This window comes from Dama dama, chromosome 27, assembly GCF_033118175.1.
Source record: "Dama dama isolate Ldn47 chromosome 27, ASM3311817v1, whole genome shotgun sequence".
Classification (NCBI taxonomy): Eukaryota; Metazoa; Chordata; class Mammalia; order Artiodactyla; family Cervidae; genus Dama; species Dama dama.
Window position 1 is genome coordinate 54,891,145 of NC_083707.1, and position 17,117 is coordinate 54,908,261.

General features: G+C 40.3%; 1 protein-coding gene across 19 annotated transcripts in view; it reads right to left on the reverse strand.

Moving 5' to 3' along the window:
* TCF4 (transcription factor 4) overlaps positions 1-13,047 on the reverse strand; it is a 378,467-nt gene extending 365,420 nt beyond the window's left edge. For 5 of the 19 annotated variants that reach the window (XM_061131191.1, XM_061131181.1, XM_061131182.1 and 2 more), the window contains exons 1-3: positions 11,562-11,595; positions 10,508-10,599; positions 8,836-8,908 (exon numbers count right to left, since the gene is read on the reverse strand). In XM_061131191.1, the coding sequence (XP_060987174.1) occupies positions 8,836-8,908; positions 10,508-10,579 (145 nt within the window). In that variant the 5' untranslated portion in view covers positions 10,580-10,599; positions 11,562-11,595. Of the gene's footprint in view, positions 1-8,835; positions 8,909-9,367; positions 9,437-10,507; positions 10,600-11,561; positions 11,666-12,003; positions 12,049-12,874 lie in introns of those variants that run through there. The other 14 variants (XM_061131184.1, XM_061131186.1, XM_061131179.1 and 11 more) reach the window with 8 other exon arrangements.
* Positions 13,048-17,117: the final 4,070 nt, after the last annotated feature.

The window sequence follows — 17,117 nt, forward strand, 5'->3', positions numbered from 1 at the left end:
GTTTCGGCTATGATTACAATATCTTTGAGTGTTTTAAATGTATTTCCAAATGTATTATATGACAATAACCACCAGCACATTTCCGTGCTAGCTTCTGAACCAAGGGTCACAGCACCGGTAATGGCCAGTGATGATAATAAAATTATAATGCTGATGTTCTGCAATTGGGAAATATTTTTAACGATAGTATAAAACCCCTCTTGAAGTGTACTGGAGAGTTTCACTTTATTTTTTCAGCTTGAAGATGCAGGCTTTGAGGGTCTATCACTTTGCCAATATGAAATAGCTATTTAACAGCAAACATGGCAAAAGAAGCTAGATTGCCAGAATTCAGTTAAAGAAATCACTTTCTCCAAATTAGATTAAAATTTCTACTGCTGAATGATATAACAGGAAGAGTTTGAAACTGGGAATATCAAAATCTTGATTTCCACGCTGCCACTGCCATTAAAAATATATACATATGGGGAAGGAACTGGATTATCTGGAAAGGAAATCTCAAAATCGGAAAAGGAAAAAAAAAAAAAAAAGGCATTCAAGACAGGAATGTCTGTCTGGAGGTGGTAGAGATGCCTAGATCACTAGTGAGTCCACTTTGAGCTGTAGAATCTGCTCTTCCATCCAGCCTTCCCAATGGCCTTCCTCTGTGCCTGGTTCACAGTGATCTTGACATTAAAATCCTCCCCAACATCCCCATGTCAAAAAATCTCCTCTTCTTTCAAGAATCATAATCTATTTGCCCATGAAACCTTCATTATTAATTTTCCCCAGCAAGAAGTAAGTTTTCTCTTTATCTAAACTCCCACCATGTTAATGACACTTGCCTTCTGGGCACTGAGTGCTAATTAAACATGTACTTTTCTGTTCTTTCCTGTCAAAAATATATCCCTCTCAGGGTAGGACCTTGCTCCCACAAAGCCCTCTAGGTCCTGCAATTGCTAACACAGGGGATGTGTGCATAGCATGTACTAAAAAGATATATTAGACGAACCATCAGTAAGAATTATGATGGGTAGATAAAAACTAACTGGCTAGATGGACACAACCAACATCTTACAACACTATATTAAAACATGAGGGGCTAAATTGATGCTATGCTATGAATCCCCAGATAATGATATAAAAAAAAACAACTTTTGAAACCGTTCATTATCCATTTTTATCCATCTTAAGTAGAAATAAAAGTAATTACTGACAAGATATGCAAATGTGCATCTTTTCCACAACTTGCTCGTATTTTACACAAGATGAAAACTAGAGTGTCTAGAGCTATCATTTCAACAAAGCTAGGTCTTTCTCTAGTTTAACAGTCCTCGAAATGCCTTGTAGTTAAGTCTTGGCTTGGGCGATTTGAGATTCAAAACCTTCCATTTGGATACCTTGCAATTCAGCTAAGCACCCCAAAAGGGAATGTTTAAATTAATGGAAGATTAAAGCAAGGAAGAACATTCTAAAAGGTATTCTGTAATGGGGCTTTGTCACCACCTTCTCTGTTTTATTGGGAAAACAGTCTTTTCCCAGGGGCCTGAAAGTTTATATGCCAGCCATCAGTCTCATTTAACTATTTGAACTTAAAAATGTCAGAGAAGAGAAAAAGTAATGGAAACGCTGACATGCTATGAAGTCAAGAGGCGTAAGCACTTGCTCCTGCAACCCAGGGTCATAATTCAATCGAGCTGTATTGTGACGTCATCTGTTACAGAAAAAAGCCAAATGGTTTATGAACAGCGCCAGAACCCCCAAGATTAAATTACAGCCCTGATATTTAATCAGGGGTCTTACTTTGTTATTTTTAATAACACAATACATTTTAACAGTTATTCGTCAACTGCCTTAGCCAAATTAGAGCACGTGATGACAAGTGACCTGGATTACAGGGGCCATCTCTCACGTTCTGAACTTTTATTATTTTTCAGAAATGGAAGATCATACAAGTTTCCCTCCTCTTAAGAAACATACAGTTGGTACCAACGGATTGAGTCCAAATCTTAATTAAAAGCAGCATGGGGTCCCTGACCAGCGGGTCAGGACATCTGTATTTGTGTCCTATTACAGCCCATAACCAACTGTATGATTTGAGCAAAAGATATTTAACCCTCCCAAACCTTGGCTCTTTATTTTAAAAAAATCATAGACCATCTCTAAACTCTCCTGATAAGTCTAAATTTCTATAAATCTTTTACTTAAAAAAAAACAACATTGTGTAGTTTCTTTGGGATTCCTTGAGGATCAAAGTGAAAAATTTGTATAGCTGAAAAGATGATGAACTTTTAATTTAATAAAAAATCATTACCATCGAAGAAGCATGTGTCAACTAAAAATTTAGGGGCAATATCAGTGTCAGCAAACGAAACAGGTCCTTTAAAAAGTCATGTACAAATAGTGCTGAACGTGTGAAGGGTTGTTTGCAAAACAAATCAATACAGGCACATCCAACAATGGATTGCAGTTAATAAACCACATATAGTAATTACCACCAATGGCAGTTTAGAAAGTGATTCATTAAATGTTAATTGTCACACAGAAGTACAAAAGCAGCCATTTGAACAATCAAGTGGCTGCACCTTTAAATAAAATACTTTCTTACAGCCCTGAAATTCATCCATATAAACTGATTCTAAACACACCTGGGTATTTGATATGCTGATTAACTGGGCCTTTATTTATTGCTGAAATGAAAGTAAATATGACAAGCTTTTCAATACTTTTGCTATTCCTTTGAGCCTGATATAAAATATATATATAAAACGTATAAAAAGTGTTAACCAATCTTCTCTGAGATTAAACTGCTATTTCTCTTACGTCTTTCATAAGGATTAAGAGACATATGGTTCAAAAGGACCCACCTAAATTCATGTGCCTACTTTATTGCTGAGTCTAAGTGGGCTCACAAATTTAGAAAATGGATAACCCACATGTAAGCTAATAAACTTGGTGGTCAATTTTGAAACCTTTATTCAAAGTAATAAGAAACCAGTAATCAAAAAAAAAAAAAAAACCTATGATATGCTTAACTTTATTTTCTGTAATACTCAGCGCCATCCAATTGACTTGGAAGAACACCTGGTCATAAAAAATTGGGTCATAAAAGACAAAAAAATAAGAAAAGAGGGGACTTTTTTTTTTCCTGTTCCTACCTAGCTTCATTTGGATGCTCTGTCTGTGCAAAATCTGACTTACCCAACATACAGATATAGGTTCTCAAAGTTTGGCCAAGAACATTTTGGTTCCAGACTTGTAAACCAAAGAACGTTTCAAAACACACCATGTTCCTTATTAGACAACTTCAGATCTGTTATCTTAGCTTATGGGAACAGACCTAAATGGCATCATAATACTAAAAGTTGAAAATCACAGGCCTGGGGCCACCAGGACTCAACTCTCTGCCTTGGACGAGGTTGCAAACTTTCAATATAAAATGCAGTTTACCATTAGGAGTAAATGTTTGATCTATAAAGCTTCCAAAATTACTTTGTTTATCATGGCAGATGAAAGCAAAAAGGAATAATTTTAAGCTCAAAACAAAACTGTTTATACGACAGTCTTGACTGCTCCATGATTCTAAGCATTTAAGACAGATTCGAGCAATTAACAGCATAAACTTTCATTACATAGTTCTATTATATATGTTTATGTGACTTAGCTGTTCATCTGTTATTTAAGTGATTTCCTCATTACAATAGTAGGGTAAAGATAATTTGCTGATGCTGTCAAAAATGTTAAGCATTTCAGGCTCAACAGATCTCAGATCCCTACACTTGTTTAATGCATTTTATTTACTTAAGTCACTGTCAAATAGAGTACTGCTTCTTCCTTCTGAATTTAGAAAATGTAACATTTTAAGCACATGTCTGGTAATAGACATATCAAAACTTAACTTCAAAGCTGCTTATTTTAGGGATGCAGATAGAATTCAAGATTTTTGTTCTGGAATATTAGGTTTCAAAGATCTAACAAGAAACTGTAAGACTTTTTTTACAGTTAAAGATAGGAAACTTTTTTTTTTTTAAGATATTAACAGAGCAAGCTTGGTTATCTCAACTTGGGGTTTTACTAGGTTCATAAAAATTGAAAACAAAATATTTTTACTGGTACCCAAGCAGACTGCTAATTTACAGTAGAACCAAGTCACAACTTTGAAAATACCCACTATATTTTCCTGGTTAAAAAAATAATAATAATAATATGAGAGAGATACTAAGCTTATTTGGATGATAAAGCAGGAAAAATAATGGACATGGCTTATACCATTAGTGTAAACATGTTTTTTAAAAATGTTTATCTATTCTAATAATCAGGAATAGTATCATACACCAAGCCTCGTGTGTATGTGTGTGTGTGTCTGTGTCTGTGTGTGTTTGAAAAGACACTGAGCTAGGCAGACAGACCTAGGTTTAGAACCGAACTCATTCTTGGCTGCCTTGAAAGAAAGTAGTTTATCATCTCTGAATCTCGGTTTCCTCATTTATGAATTGAGCATGGTAATCCTGGCATCTCATTGGGTTCTTGTGAGGATAAAAAAAATACAAGAATATAAAGTGCACAGCACACCACTTGGCATAGGAAGAAGCACTTTAATTCCATCAGTATCATGCCCATCCACACCCTATTATTCAATCTAACATCCTGCAAATAATCAGAGGCCAGATCAGGCAAAACAGAACGATCCACAGTCCAAAATTCAGCTCCAAGCCTTAAAAAACAATCAAAGGGCACATATACATTTAGAAGCATTTGTAGGCACAAAGATCAGTACACAAATCCTGAGACCCTGTTATGCAACACAAATTACAGAATAAAACATAGGACTGAAACCAATGTTACTCCAATAAAAAGATTTGCAGGGCCACAGAGAATCAGCAAATCAAAACTTGTTTTTTAGAATAGCAAATAAACACACACTTGAGAACCTCTTAACATGGGCCTCAGTTTTCTTTGGCTGTACAGTGAAGGCACTGGGCTGTGTATTTCTAAGGGGCTCCGACCCCCAAAATTCTATGATTCTAGTGAAATGGGTTTAACACCACACTCCTTGTTTTTTAACCTGTTAATTTATTCTTCATTTTACAAAAAGCCACACAACCATTATGAACTGCACTGTAATAGTAAGGCTGTTTAAAAACAGATACAAACACACACAATTAAATAACTCTACTGCACAAATACCTTTGGGGGAGACCAAAGGTATTTTTTTTCACACCGTAACCATGAACTCAAACTGTACGGATGGAAATTAATTCAGGAGGCTGGCCATTTGAATCTTCTCTACAACACAAAACGACCCACTGGGTCGATATTTTTTTCTTACTGAATTTTCTAAACTGATGTGTCATCTGGGTGTCACGTGGATATTGGTGAACAAACTTGTGTGAATGTCAAGAGACATTTTTTCGCTTCCAAAAATGACCATGACAGGGATGTGGTATTTTATTGCTGCTGTTAATTGTTAAAACACCCATTCACTTGGCACCTTTAACAAATGCTGAACACCTAAGTAAAACTAAACAGTTACAGGGGGGAAAGGCTCAACTTTTAAACTGAGGGAGAAAGATGTAGAATCCATCACAGACTAAGTGTAAATACTTGTAACAGATGTGACCAGGGCTATTGTTGAGTATGGGGCCCCAACTTTAAAACTACTTTTTAAAAGATGCCAAAGCTAGTCTGTTTATCTTTTGCTCATAAAAGAATCAAAGGTGACCAAAGAAAACTGCATTTTTGTTATATCACAAAATTAAATCCCTGTTCATCAATAAATTGTAGACTCTTGATGCATTTTTTTTCCCTTTGGGTAACTTGGCCATCCTACTTTTTAATGAGAATAATTTTCCAGTCATCCAGGCATGCGGATGCTTTTAGCTTGTTTTAAGATCAATGATACGATGGATCTGCAGTCCCTTTATAGAAGTCACCATATAGATTTCAACTATTTCTTACAAATAATTCCAGAGCCCACCAGTTCTCCCTGTTAAGGTCATCCACACTCTGAACTATCATGGCTGAATTGTTTTAGAGCTCTCTGCTGAACACCTGCAAACATCAAACAAAAACGGCTGGTCCTTTCCTGGGTTGACAAAAGCCTTTCATGTGAAAAATGCTCCCTGGGAATGTCAGGCTGTAGCTCAGGTTACATTCCATTCTCCCTAGCAGCCTCACCATTTCTTAAGGTGGTAGGGAAAACCATGTTTGTGAAATGAAAGATTAAAGGCAACATGGCCACACTTTATTTTCATTCTTACACTGCACATCACGATGGAGCGTCCTACATGTGAATGGAACTCACAGCTACAGAGAACTTGAAGCAGGAAACATCACCATGCCTCACTCTGAAAACAACAGAGCAGTTCATCCCAACATCAACAGTGCACTTATACTTTCAATCTTTTTTCCCCTGAACCCAAGTTTCAAAGCTACCCATGAGAACGCTATCTGAGCACCCTTGCTCGGGACAATGGATATTAACCGGATGTACATTTAGAAAATTATTTCTCAGTCCAAAGTTTTCTAGTTCATCCTTTCAGTAAAGAGGCAAAATGCAGTTTTTCTCATTTTTTTTGTAAATTTTTTGTGCTTTAAAAGGGGACTTAGTTTTGCTACTGAGTAGAAACAAAGCCACTTACTATGTCTTGGACAGATGAGAAAAATCAACACTTCAATCTGTACTCTGTATGTTACAGTCCCCATCATACTGCATTGGATGAATACCCTGCATTTGCAATCCAGCCACCAGAACAAAATAGCCACTACACTTTTCACCTTTATAAGTAAACACATGGGCCTGAAAACTACACCTTTGGCTGGTACAAAGTCACTTAAAGTTCAACACCTTAAAAATAATCACAGCATATTCACTGGAAATATCACAACCTATCTCACTAAGGATGAAGTCTCTATCTTATACAGATTTACTGTATGTATAAGACAGGTTTATGTATACAGATATACTGTCTTAAGAACTGTGTAAGTTTCAATATATGACCACTTACCAAAATTCATTAATATATATTCATACTCATCAAGCCTATACTCTGTAAACACTTAAACATCATAGCAAAGACTTCATTTAAATGTGAACACAGAAAAGGGACCAAGATGCACAGTTGTCTTTTTAAATGTAACACAATTTCATGCTTCTAAAATCAATCTTACTTTATTAAACCATACCGAAACTGATATATTTAATTATTCCAAATGTGTCAGCTTTTACAAAAAGTACAAAAGAGTATTTTTGCACTGACTCTGAAAGCAGTCTATCTCTGAGCCTTTCTGACATAATCTACTTTCAGATTTCAACTGAATACACATTTTCTTAAGGAAAATCTTGAGGAAAACTACTGTCAGAGATAAAGTTAGTTTTGATACTAACATGAAAAATTAATTTGCCTACAACAGACACTTGCACTCCTCTTTCCTTCAAAACTGTGTAGAGAACACAATATAGAAATGTGGAAGATACAATATGAAAACAAACAAAAAAAAAATGTAAGTCCCAAATTAAAAATATAACAGGTTCTAGGACAGTCAAAACACAAACATATGGTCAAGAGTTCTTTTAATCAAAGTGGACTCCTCCCCAAAAAAGATAAAATGTAAGTATAGGAGGTATCTCATATTTCATAAATTGAGTTTTAGAGATAATTCCCTTAGACTTTTGGGGCCAGCAAAAGGAGAAGTAACTTATTTGGAAATGAGCAACTTTTAAAAGGCATTAGTTTTAGAAAAAACATACCAATTATACAAATCACAAAGATGAATAGGTTTCTTTCATTGCTACAGCACCAAATGAATATTAAGAGATGTGAAATTATCTTCAATAGCTAACAGACAATTCCACTGGTATCTCATAGTTAAATGATGTCAATATTTACCAGTCTGACTTAAGAACAGGACTCTGTCTAATGTCCTGTTAGGTACCACTGCCAGAACTCCTAAGATACTATAGCTGTTTAACAGGCACAAATGGATTTAAGCCTTGAACCTAAAAGGACAGCAAGCAACAATGTATGCCGCCTTCTGATATGAAATTCACTGGACAAAAAAATAACTTTTTAAATGAATAGCATATTTTCACTTTTAGTAAGAGACCTTCAGAGAGTCCCCTATTAAAACTCCTCCTTAGATACCAGATAATCATTGCACACACAGATTCCTTTGTGAATACCGCTAAGGTCTTTTGAAAGCATCAGCCAAAGGTCTTTCATTTATAAAATGTAAAAGTCCTTCCAAATTTGTAACTTTAAACATAGCAAAAATTCACTGCCCAAGTAAATACTTAAGGGGAGAAAAACAGCTAAAGCACCAAAAAGGATATTTTAAATACAAATGAATTCATATTCAGCTCTTAGATTAGAGTCTCTCTATTTACAGCTATGGTTTACTACGCAGCATTCATCTACAAAATTAAGTGCTCATTTTTTAAAAAGGGTTAATTATACATAGTTCCCAGAAAACTTGATATTATTTACAAGGAATTTGCCCTTTTCATGAAAGTCAGATTTTTCCCTCTATTTTCAGTAAGGAAACATTAATTTATTCCTCCATGTTAACACTGCCTTATCTTCACATGTTTGATTACAACTGTATCAGAAAATTGCTTTTAAATTAAGTGAGAATTCTGAGACAGTTTTCTTGACTCCAAAAAAAAAACCTTTTAATTTTGCAAAAGATAACATTTTTGCCTAAGTTATACTACTAATGGATAATGAAATAACCATATCATTACAGGCTAAAATTTCAATGACTTTTGCAGAACACTTTAACAGAGCCAAAAATATACCATGAGTGAACAAACAGCTAAGAACATTTAACTACACACTAAGAAAAGAATTTACATACTTGAGCCAGTAAAATGTCCACTCGCCAGAGAAGTTGGTCCATTTTTCCCACTGCTCACAGGAGGTGAAAACATCTAAAAGAAACAAAGAAATATTACTGTTGAAAAGAAGACATCCGTGCCTTCAGAGCTCATCTGAGACCTTTCATACTCTATATAATGTACAGTTTATGCCAAGTGTTCATTTTAGTAAAATACATCACCATCCAACTTAAAACTAAAACAGGCACAATATTACCAATCACTCTTACCCCCCCACCCTTTACCACTCTGTTCTTTCTGTTTCCTCAGGTTCATTAAATCGCCAGAACTAGGCAGTACTACATTTTAAACCACAACACAGTCCCCATAATGTTAACAAGATTCGGTTTGGAGGGCAGCGAGCTCTCTAGAAGACACAAGTTTTACAAAGGAGAAAAAAAAAGTTGTTTATTTTATATTGAAAACCTTGGCCATAAACGTGGCAATGTCCATTTCGATCCCGTATAGGATTTGCCTGTCATATGTGAACCCAAATAAAAATAAAAGTGCCACCTGCACTAAATTCTCATTTCGTCTCTCACATGAGAGCGTTTGGAAGCAAGACTCTCTCCCCCTCTCTCTCTCTGTCTCTCTCTCTCTCACTCAGTCTCTCTCTTTCACTCCCCCTCTCTCCAGCATTTATTTCGACCCTAATTGGTTTCCCTCTTCTTCGACGTTATCTAGTGGATAACGCGCACCTTCCCTGAGTCAGAGCCTGCGGAAAGCAAAGGAACGAATGGACGAAGTGCAGCAAGCAGAAAGGGGGCTAAAAGCTGCCTAGGGCTACGTTTCCTGGCAAAACTTCCGAAAGCCATTTCTCCAAAAGGTCTAGAAGAGCAGCAGCAGCAGCAAGAAAAGAGAGCCCCCCCACTTAGACGGCGGCTTGGATTTTGTGTGTTTTGTGGATTCTTTTCATTTTGCTTTGCAAATGCATCTGACACCAAACTCATCTGGCATTAAAAATGAATTAATTCCCCTGATATGCCTGGCACTTGGTTTGGGGAAGGGAGGCAAAGTGATGGAGAAGGACCAAGTCCAGCCGTAAAACTCCACAAGTGTGTAAGTTCTGCTTTGTGTGATCGCCCGACTACGAAATTTACAAAGTCTAAAGGGTTTCTAAAGAACGTGTGCTCAGCATATACACACGAGTTCTCAGAATCCCAGGAGAAGATTTAAGTGGGAGAAGGCAGGTCCTACTGATTCCAAACCATCGTCAGTTTAAAACTTTGAGCCAACTGAGGTCTCCTATTTTCTCTTTTCCATTTTCAGAAAAATAAATAAATAAAATGAGTAGCACGCAAAGTACCAGTACTTTTAGGGTTCTGATAAGGCCAAGTTAAGGGGTGGTTTACAGTTTAGAGGTGTCTGTTTTTCCCTTCCACTGGGGTGAGACTCCATTATTTGGGGGTTCGGTGGGTAGTGAATTCAAAGCAAGTAATCAGACTGAAAAAAAAAGCCTGAATCCTCCATCACACCCAAAAACTGTAGTTAAAAACTTATCAGAAAGACCTTCACGTTTACCAAGCATTCAGCCAATTAAAAATTATTCCTGTCCTTTAGATTCTACTGGTTTCTAGCTCAAAGTGCTTGGGTTTTTTGGTTTGGTTTTGTTTTGTTTTACAGCTGTTGTTAGTTTCCACCGTTCTTTCTTACCGCACTGAAATCCAGTAAATCACTCAGCTCTTTGTCCGTGCCTAAGGCAGCCATTCGCTGTTGGTGATGCATTTTAGCAAAATCACACAAACCTAGAAACATGGAAATAACCGCAATCAGAAAATCCAGTCCCAATCCTTGGAGAAAACACAATCGGATTTTTGGAGACTGGGGGTGGGGGGGTTGGGGGTGGGGACGTGGGGGCGGGTGGGATTAAGGTGGAAAGGAGGGAGGGATAGGAGAGTTGCTGGGTGTTGTTTTTTTTTTTTAAGATGGAATAGGCAGCAATAGCAAAAAAAAAAAAAAAGCTATATTGATACTGTATTTCCAAAGAGACGATCAAAACTGGTAACATCCACTATAAAACCAAATCCGGGAAGGGGAAAAAAAAAAATTGCCGCTCCTCAGCGTATCATTTTATGCAACAGGAGGTAGAGCGAGAAATGAATGGATCACAGAGAAAAGAGAAACTACTCCGAACGATCCGGTCTCAACTTTCCCCCCCACCCTCCACCCCACCCCCCTCACACACACACTCGCGTACACACGCGCGCACACACACACACACGCACACACACCACTCCCCTCTGCGTTTCAAAGTAGCTATAAAGAAATTAAAGATGAGCGTCTCTGGAGTGAAAACACGTCCAAAGGGGGAGGGGTGACAGGGTCGGCGAAAAGAACGGGGGGCGGGGGGGGGGGTGGCCCCGCGGTGGAGGGTCGGGGCTTGTAATTGTCCAGCACCCTAATTTGTGAAAGAAAGGGTTGTAAAAATTAAAGTCAGGCCCTTGGCAAAGTCAGCGGTCCCTCCGAGCGGCAGCGCCGGGGAGGAGGGCGTGGGGGGGCCCGGGCGGGGAGGAGGGGGGTGCGCAGGGACGAGGGGGAGGGAAGAGCGCGGGAGGGGAAGGGGTGTCTCCAGCGGGAGCGCCGGGGAGACCGGGCGCCCGCGGCGCCGGAGGCGCGGAGCCGCGCGCGGGGCCGCCGAGCCCGAGCCCCCCGCGCCGCCCGGCGCTCCGGCCCCGCCGAGCCCGGCGCGCTCGGCGCCGCTACCTACCGCCCGCGCGCGAGAAGGGGCTCTCGGTGCACCGCCGGCGCCCAGGCGGCGTTCATGTCTACCCGCCGCCGCCGCCGCCGCCCGCGCCCGCTCGGTCCCCGCCGCCGCCGCCGCCGACGCCGCCACTACAGCTCCGCAGACAGACAGCCAAGATCCCTGACTCTTAACACCAACTCTCTTCTCCGGGGAGGGGAGGGGACGGGCGGAGGGGGAGGGGGAGACACGCCGAGGCGCACGGAATTGCAAGTTCAGCAAAGAAATGGGTGGGGGGGCGGCTCCGGCGGGGCGACGCGGCGCGCGCGGGTCGGGCTGGCTGGGATGCGGACCCCCGCCCGCCGCCACCCCACCCCCGAGAAAGAAAAGGAGAAAAAAAAATCATCTCTACACCTCCCCCGCCTCGCCAAAAAAAAAAAAGAAATACAAACGAAATTTCACCGAGCACCTCATTTTCCCTCAGATCGTCAGTTACAATCTGAAGCCTGCACCCTTCAGGGTTTTGGTGTTTTTTTTTTTTTTGCCCGTTTCATCCAGCCGAGGCACACTTTGAAACGGATTCCACTTTACGTCCCCTCACTTCTTTCTTTCTCTGATTCTCCCGTTCCCTCACTCACACATCCACACACGGTAAAGCAAGTTTATACTAGGCTGCAAATACACGTGATGCAAAAAGACTTTGCCAAGAGGAACAATATTTTTTTTTTTTCTTTCTTTTCCAGATACAAACCAAGCTACATTTTACTGGGGAGATTTTCCTATCGGTAGTTCTGCGTTGGGGGGGTGGGGGGAGAGGCGAAACCCAAATTACATACTTTTTTTTTTACCCCTCCCTTTTAAGTCACAGAATAGTATAGCTGTGAACTTTGCAAAAAAAAAAAAAAAAGGCAATTTTTGAGGGTAGATGTTGTTTTGTTTTTACACTTGAGTTCCTAGGCACGCTAAGTCCCCGTTCGCCAGCACGATAAGTTTTTCATTCAACATTGACCATTACAGGCCCTGCATGCTCTTAAAACATACTTTTTCACATCACTTTTTAGGATGAAAATTAAGCTGCATAATTCTACCGTTTCGTAATAACAAGCGTGCTTCGGCCAGTATATGCAACAGACGCTATTTTAACGTGTGCTAAAATACACATTCTATAAACCCTGTTATGGCTAGATGTGCGAGTACATACACAAAACGCATGCACACACTTTTTCCCATTGGCAGTTATTTAATAGGTTGTTCCTTTTGTTTTAAAACACTGGGATCGACATTTTAAAAATTAAATTAAATTACAAACAGTTTACTCTGACAGCAAATTGTAACGTTACCTTAAGTGGCCACAAAAATGCTCACAATATTCCAAGGAAAGTGACTTTAAAAAGAGAGACAAAAATCTTCTGCAAGTACTGAGTATCTCACATGTGTATCCCCCAAAAAAGTACTTTAACTGGTACTCAGTTCTGTTCCAGGGATATCCACAGAATACAAGATTATGCACCTGGCTCTGGTTTTTGCATTTTCCACCATAAAACTGCAACAAAACTCCCTCCCCCAAAAAAGAAATCATTAAAAAAAAAAAAAAATCCAACAACTTTTTCTTATTGTTTATAAAAAAATATCAACACAGGATAGTGATAATTTTTCCTCAGACAAATCTTGTTGGTGGCTTTTTTTTTTTTCTTCTCCTCTTATAAAGTCTTAAACTTGTTCCAAGTTTAGAGGTGTCTCATCCTCCTCCTCCTCCTGATCATCACCATTGACTCCCCCGTGGAGTCACATTGATAATAATAGGTTTCCCTGAAAGATACATTGTAATCCATTCACATCCGGGCACTGCGGGCTTATAAAGAGAAGGCGCTGCGGCCGCCGCGGCTCCTCCAGACAATGACTGGGGAGGGGCGGGGCGGGAGCGGGCGACCATAGAGTAGTAAACAGAGCGCCTAGAGAGGCCGCCAAGATGGCGGCGCGTGCGGGCCACGCCTCCTCCGGGAAGGGAGGCGGGCGGCGGGGCGCGGGCGGGCGTCGCGCGTGCGGCCGGACCGCAAGGGTACCCGAGGCCAGGGCCTTCCGCGGGCCCCGTGCTCCTGCGCGCTGCTGCTTGTTCCTAGCTCTTGCCCTTCTCTGTCCTTTGACCCCAAAGTCTGGTTTCTAAAGAAATGAAGGAATTAAACCCCGTAGACTTGCTTCAAGAAGTCGGATCCCCTGAGGGCGACTTGGGAGTGGGAGGCCGGGAGAGGTCACGGCGGCCTCCTCGACGGAAAACCGGAGTCTGGTCCTCCCTCAGCGTGGAGCCGGTCCTCTTAGCGAGGCTTGGCTGGCGTGGAAAGAGGCCGATGAGCCAGGATGCAGCTCGCTGGCCTTGGAGAGGGATGTGGGTCCTCGCCTGCACCACCCGCTCTCCCACCTTTTCCTAGACTCCTGGCAAAGAGAACTCTTTAAGTCCAGGAAGTCTCCACTTGAAGAAGACGTTCGTCTATTTCCTTGTAGACTTAGATCGATTTTTTGGCCGTGGCCCGGGCTCGTGAGATTTTAGCTTCCCCAACCAGGGATTGAACTTGCACCAGCGTCAGTGACAGGATGGAGTCCTAACTGCTGGACCTCTAGGCAAGTCCCAGTTTTATTCGGTGACCCACTAACTCAGTAGGGGAGTTCTGGCGGAGAAAGTCTTCTAGCCAGTTTTCTGGTCTGTGGAATGCAAATAGCAAATGCCTGCTTTATGAATTTAATAAGAATTAAAGGGATAAAGATAAAGACGGAGATGCCCGGAAAGAAATCTTCTCTTTCCATCTCTAATTCTTCACTAAGCCAACTGATATCTCTAATCTAGCCCATGGGATTTTAAATGGAGATTTCTATACTCCAGAAGAATAGCAGTTAGCCCTCCCAGTGAAGAAAAGCAAGTAATAATAATTATAGGTTAACACTTACGTTGTGAGTTTACTCTGTGCCAAACACTGTCCTAAGAATTTCTCAAATATTGGAGAATGACTCTGGAATTTGTGTTACTTCTGGACCCAGAGCCGCTGAGTAAATGGTACAAACTTGCCTCAATTACACAACTTTATTAAGTGATAGAACCCACCTTTGATGGCAGGCAGTCTACAATCAGAGTTCACATCCAACCACCTTCCCATACAATCTGGCAGTGGGAATGTCCTAATCTCCATTTTCTGATGTGATTTTGTGGCAATGACAATGATCTTTTTGTTTATATATAAGTTTTTAGGGAACAAGAATTGGAGCATTTATACATTGCTTCCTGTCTCTGCACACACGTGCAGATTCCTGTCTTCTATACCCATACCCATGTCCGCATCTTAAAATTTTACATTTAGACACTACTATATGCTGCATAATCACAAGCATTATCTCTAATTCTCAGAATAAGCGTCTACCTTCTCAACTGAGATGATGTAATAAAAAGATCACAAAAATTTAAGAGAAGTATTTTACTGGCTCTGCCTCTAATCAATCAATCAATCAAGGCTTGATATCAATGTCTTTTGCTGTAAAATGCAGAGACCAGGTTAGATAATCCCATAAAACTCCTTCCAGTTTTAAGACTCCCCTTTCCCCCAAATTTCAAGGGGAATAAATGATGTGTCCAGAAGTCAATGATTTCAGATCTAGGACCTGAACGCACCTAGTTACCGGCTAGTGGTTTTTGTATTTGGTGTTTTTTTTTTGTTTTTTTTTTTTAACTGTACCCTACAGAAAACGGTGCAACTACCGTTCTGATTTTAACTAAGGGACAGATTTGAAACTGGTTTTGGTTTTTTTCCTGATCTAGCTCACTTTTACTCCTGGCTTCTAAATGTATTTGAATATGTCATGTTAACATCATCTCTGGGAAGTACCTAACTCACCTACTGGGGTATTGAGAAAATTAATTTTAAATGTACATGATAAAAGCAATCAGATAATAATCTATGGCCTCTAAGCCAGAACCATGAAAAAAGAAAAAATTAGGGTATAGTTATGAAGATTGGAGGCACTTTAGAAAAGAAAACTCAGTAGAATCATGTGAAACTTAGATTAAAAGGGAAATGCAGGAGACATATTTTGGGATGCCTGCTCTATCATCTACAGAATTCCTCCTCTAGGAACCTGTTCATAAATCCTGATAAAGAGGTAGAATTTGATGAAGGTGTCACATGACTCGTTCCTGACTCACCCCCAACAGCCCCCACTGACTGGACCACAGGAACTAAAGGAAGAAGAGATTGACAGGGGTCTATAGTGAGTGACGGATCCGACAAGTTGGGTCAGCGGGCCAGAGCTAGTGTCAGGAAGCCAAGCCATGTGAGAACTGTGCTTATGGGGAAACAAGAACCATGAGTAAGCAGAGGAAACTGTTCTTCAAATGAGAAGGAAAGGTCTCAGAAGTTCTGAGAAAATCAGTTTAGTCATAGGAAGAAATGTCTGGATATCTTTTCTCAATTATTTGAAGACTACCTTGCCTCCTATTCCTAAGAAAGCTGATTCTTGCAGTGCTCAGCTTTCCTAAGTGAGCCAACCTGAGTACTTTTCTGATCCTTACAACTAAAGAGTTCAACTAGGAAAAATAAAAAATAAAAGCTTTGGATTTCAGCATTTCAAGTCCTTAACATTAAAAAAAAAAAAAAAAAAAGGTTGTGACTGCTATTTAAGATGTAAACAATTTGTTCCACTCCCACATAGTAGAGATGCTATCCAGTTTATTGTACCACACATAGTCAGGACAGTATATCCAGTTGTCATTCCTGTTTCTCATGTGTTATGTGTCTGTGTGTGTGTGTTCAGTCGCTAAGTCATGTCCAACCCCATGGACTACAGCACTCCAGGCTTCCCTGCCCTTCACTGTCTCCCAGAATTTGTTCAAATTCATGTCCCTTGAGTCGCTGATGCTATCTAACCATCTCATTCTCCACCAGGCTCTTCTTTTGCCTTCAGTCTTTCCCCTTCTTGGATCACAGCCTTGTCGTGGTGAAGAGGCTTGCATAACTCAATGAAGCTATGAGCCATGCCATACAGGGCCACCCAAGAAGGATGTGTCATAGTGGAGAGTTCCAAAGTGTGGTCCACTGGAGGAGGGAATGGCAAACCACTCCAGTATTCTTGCCTCGAGAACCCCATGAACATGAACAGTGTGTTATGACCTTTGGCAAGTTTCAAACCCTGTCAGACATAAAAAATTATATTGTCCTCAATACATTACATGACTGGTTAAAATCAAATGTGCTGGTGGAGATGAAAGTGATCTGCAAATGACAAATTCCAATGGAGTGTGAGATATCATTATTGTATAAACTGAGTTGATGCCTGAAGATAACACTTCTTTCATAGGAGTATGGAAGGCTCGGCAAATATTGAAACCCAGTGAGTCACAGAAAAGAACAGTCATTGAAGGGTGCTTGGACCCAGCCCTTCATTTTAGTGGAAGATTTTAAGGCTCAAGTAGGATGGCTCATCCAAGGTCACATTGCTAATGAGTTGCAGAACCAGAAGTAACCCTCCGGGAACTGAGTGCCAGTCCAGAATGCCATACCATTCTCCTTCAATTTCACCCATTGTGCTCCTTCTTAATCTTAC